Source organism: Lipotes vexillifer, unplaced genomic scaffold, assembly GCF_000442215.2.
Source record: "Lipotes vexillifer unplaced genomic scaffold, Lipotes_vexillifer_v1.1 scaffold621, whole genome shotgun sequence".
Classification (NCBI taxonomy): Eukaryota; Metazoa; Chordata; class Mammalia; order Artiodactyla; family Lipotidae; genus Lipotes; species Lipotes vexillifer.
In genome coordinates this window covers 1,231,931-1,235,378 of record NW_006792411.1, presented here as the reverse complement: position 1 = coordinate 1,235,378, position 3,448 = coordinate 1,231,931, and the positions used below count along the sequence as shown (strand labels likewise).

General features: G+C 52.3%; 1 protein-coding gene across 1 annotated transcript in view; it reads left to right on the top strand.

The window, feature by feature from the left end:
- The window catches only part of STK10 (serine/threonine kinase 10), a 132,487-nt gene that overhangs the window by 82,027 nt on the left and 47,012 nt on the right, over positions 1 to 3,448 (top strand). The window contains exon 9 of the mRNA XM_007465538.1: positions 637 to 1,182. Within this exon, the coding sequence (XP_007465600.1) occupies positions 637 to 1,182 (546 nt within the window). The remainder of the gene's footprint in view (positions 1 to 636; positions 1,183 to 3,448) is intronic.

The window sequence follows — 3,448 nt, the reverse complement described above, 5'->3', positions numbered from 1 at the left end:
ATAAATTTTTTTTTTTTTTTTTTTTTTTACTGTACGGGGGCCTCTCACTGCGTTTCACAATAGCAACTATTCACAATATTTCACAATAGCAACATTTTCAGTACTTTCTTCCCCTGAGAAGCTCTAAAAAACAAAAACAAAACAAAAAAAAGTGGCTAATAGGCTGAATCTAGCCCCTGGATAGGTTTGGCTTGGGCTTTCTGTGATTTTTTAAAAAATTTGAGTTAGTTACCATCTAAAAATCGGGAGATGTCATGTACAAGTCCAGATTTGAGCTTGCCTTGAAAAATTGGAAGGTCTGGGCACAGGGGACCCATTTTCCCACGTTGTCACAATTGGCTGGAGTGGAGTAGCCACTGCCCCCTTTCGACAGGGCATGAGCTATCTAGCTGGCCACGGTTGCCTCCACTCCTAGGAGGAATACCTATTACTCAAAGCAAGTAGTACAATAATTTTATTGTTAGTTAGGCAATAAGGAGTGGGGAGGACTGTGGCTTACTAGAGAGGGATACCTATTGTACCTCCCTGGCCCACTTCACCTCGTGGGTGTCTGACTTTCTGACCTCACTGCATCTCTGACTCTTGCCTCGGTCACACAGTAGCATGGCCTTGACTATGTTTTTTTTTTTCTCCTAGCCTCTGGGGAACCACAGTCGGGAATCCTCTGAGGTGAGTCAGCTGAACCTCGATGCTGACAAGCTTCTCAAAGAATCATCTTTCAGCCCACTGCCACCTAGCCAGCCTCAGGACATTGTGAATGGGCCCAACCAACCCTCTGGGGACACATCCCTCCAAGCCACCAGCCCCCCAGATGTGGCCCCTGGAAATGAGAACGGCCTAGCAGTGCCCGTGCCCCTCCGGAAGTCCCGACCGGCGTCCATGGATGCCAGGATTCAGGTATCCGAGGAGAAGCAAGCCACTGACCAGGGTGGGGACCTCAGTCCAGCAGCCAGCAGGTCCCAGAAAACAAGCCAGAGCCGTCCCAACAGCAGCGCCCTGGAGACCTTGGGTGGCGAGAAGCTGGCCAACGGCAGCCTGGAGCTCCCTGCCCAGGCAGCTCCAGGCCCTTCCAAGAGGGACTCAGACTGTGCCAGCGTCTCCACCTCCGAGAGCATGGACTATGGCGCCTCCCTCTCAGCCGACCTGGCCCTGAACAGAGAGACGGGCTCTCTGTCTATCAAGGTAACGCTGCCCCTTGTGCCTCAGGCTTGGAGCAGGAAGCACTGCAGAATGTGTTGCTGCCCAGTTTTGGTGTTTGGAAGCATATGGTGGCTGCCTTCCATTATAAGTAGTTCATGAGACAGCTCTTTCTTTAAAGAGCTCTCCGTTTGATTCATAGTTAAACCCCCAAATATCTGAGTTCGGTCTGGGATTTAGTCATGTCAGGCAATTAATTGGTTTGGGTTTTAATTTCAGTTTGGGTTTCCATTTAAATTGGGTTTGGTTAAAGGCCCTGCTAAAATGGGGGAGAGACAATTCTAGAAGTGAAAGTTCTCTGACTTGGAGGTCAGCCGTGTGGTCCAGCTGCCGACTGATTCAGTTAAAGGGAGTGGGCTCGAGGCTTCCTCCTGGCTCGTGGCTGTTCTGCAGGAGGTAGCATTGTGAATGACAGTAGCCACTGCACTTGAGAGCTCAGCACGAGGCCTATACTGCAAAATGCTTAAAAGCAACCACAGATGAGGCGCCTTCAATCATCCCAAAGTACAGCCCAGCAAACAGAGGCTCAGGTGGGAGGTGGGGAGCTGGTCAGACTCCAGACTCTGAGCTCCGAATCCCACATGCCATTCTGCCCTCGCGGTGGGAGCTTTGGCCTGCTTGTCCTCAGGAAGGGCAGACCGCATCCCCTGCCCATCTCACAAATCGTGAGATATTCGTGAACTCACTGTTGGTCACCTGATTGGCCACACTGAGGACCTCATCCCCAACCAAGGCTGAATTTACAGAAGGTTCTGCATCTTTTTTGTTTTTTCCTTCTGTCACTTACTTGGTGAAAATGACACAGCAGAGACTCCAAAGGAGAGGCAGTCAGCCAGCACAATTAGCTTTGGGAACAGAAAGAAAGCACAGTTTTAACAGGTCACCAGGACAAGCGGAGATGGCAGCAGCTTTGATGTATAATCATCTTCCTTAGGATAGGGGGTCTGTCCCTTCTCTTCTTAAAAAGACACTAAGGGTTAAAAAAAAAAAAGTAATTTTTTGTTTTTCTTTTAAATAAAGGTTGACCCACCCAGAGCCGGGTCCCCACCTCTTCTCAAGGGTATTGAGAACATCCTTTGCTGGTGGGCTGGCAGTGAGTCAGGGAACGAGGCTGTTCTGATAAGAGTCCACGGCTGCGTCAGCACCCTTGGCTTGACAGGGAGCCTCTTATCCCCAGGCGGAGGCCCTGTGACCAGGAGCAGCTCTAGTGTGAGGGCTGCACCCAGGCCTCCTTCCTCCCCCGCCATCTCCAGCCAGCCTGCATTTCTGGTTGCTAGCCTGACTCATCTTGAACTGAGTCCTGGGACGCGTGAGCTGGATGCTGTAGGGCGATGGGCTGCAGGGTGACCTTTCAGGGCCAATAGCATCCAGAGCTCCTAGACGAGGTGCTATGGGAAGAGGTGGGAGCCTGCAGGGGAGGGGAACCCAGACCTCAGGGCCAAGGGCAGTCTGCTGGGCTCGACTGAGCGGGCACGGGGGTCAGTGCGGACTTTGAGGGCAGAGGCCTCCTGCTGGGCGCCACCCTGGCTCTCCCTGCACTCTCAGGCTGGCAGGCCCTCGGAAAGGCCGGCCTGGACTGCACCAGGAAGGGCCTCGGAAACCAGTGGAGAGGTCGGAGGGGAGAGGCCGTGATGACTTCCATGCAGGCCCACAGGCCTCATCCGAATCAGGATGGAGGACTTTCAAAGGGTTTAAATACCCTTAACTCCTCCTGGAGGAGTTCTGGCAGCACTGTGTAAGCAACCACACGTGAAAGGCATGATTATTCATAGGGAAAAGTAAAGATAAAGGTTATGAATAATCTCTTGGTGGCTCTAGATGGGCGTGGCCTCCTGTGGAATTCAGGTCAGGTCAGATTTGGATGCCAAAGCAGTTATGAACTCTGGTTTTCCGGGCTCTTTGGATTTTGGCATTGAGGATAAGAGATCGTGGTCTGCAATAATAACTATCAAAAATAAATACCAAGTGTTGAACCCTTGCCACGAGCTGGGTGGTGTTGTATGCCCCACCACCATCGCACCTTTGGAACCTCCTCTGACAGGTCGAGGAAGCTGAGGCTCGGACAGGACAAGGGACTTGCCCAGGGTCACAGAGCCAGTAGGTGGTAGAGGGAAGATTGGAACCCAGCTCGCTCTTTCTGACGCCGCGTCTTGTGTGTGAGAGAGTGCTGGCAGCCAGCGGGCAGGGGATGGGCCGTGTCTGAAGGGCGAGATCAGGGAGAGGAAAGGGCCCAGCATCAGACACTCAGGGC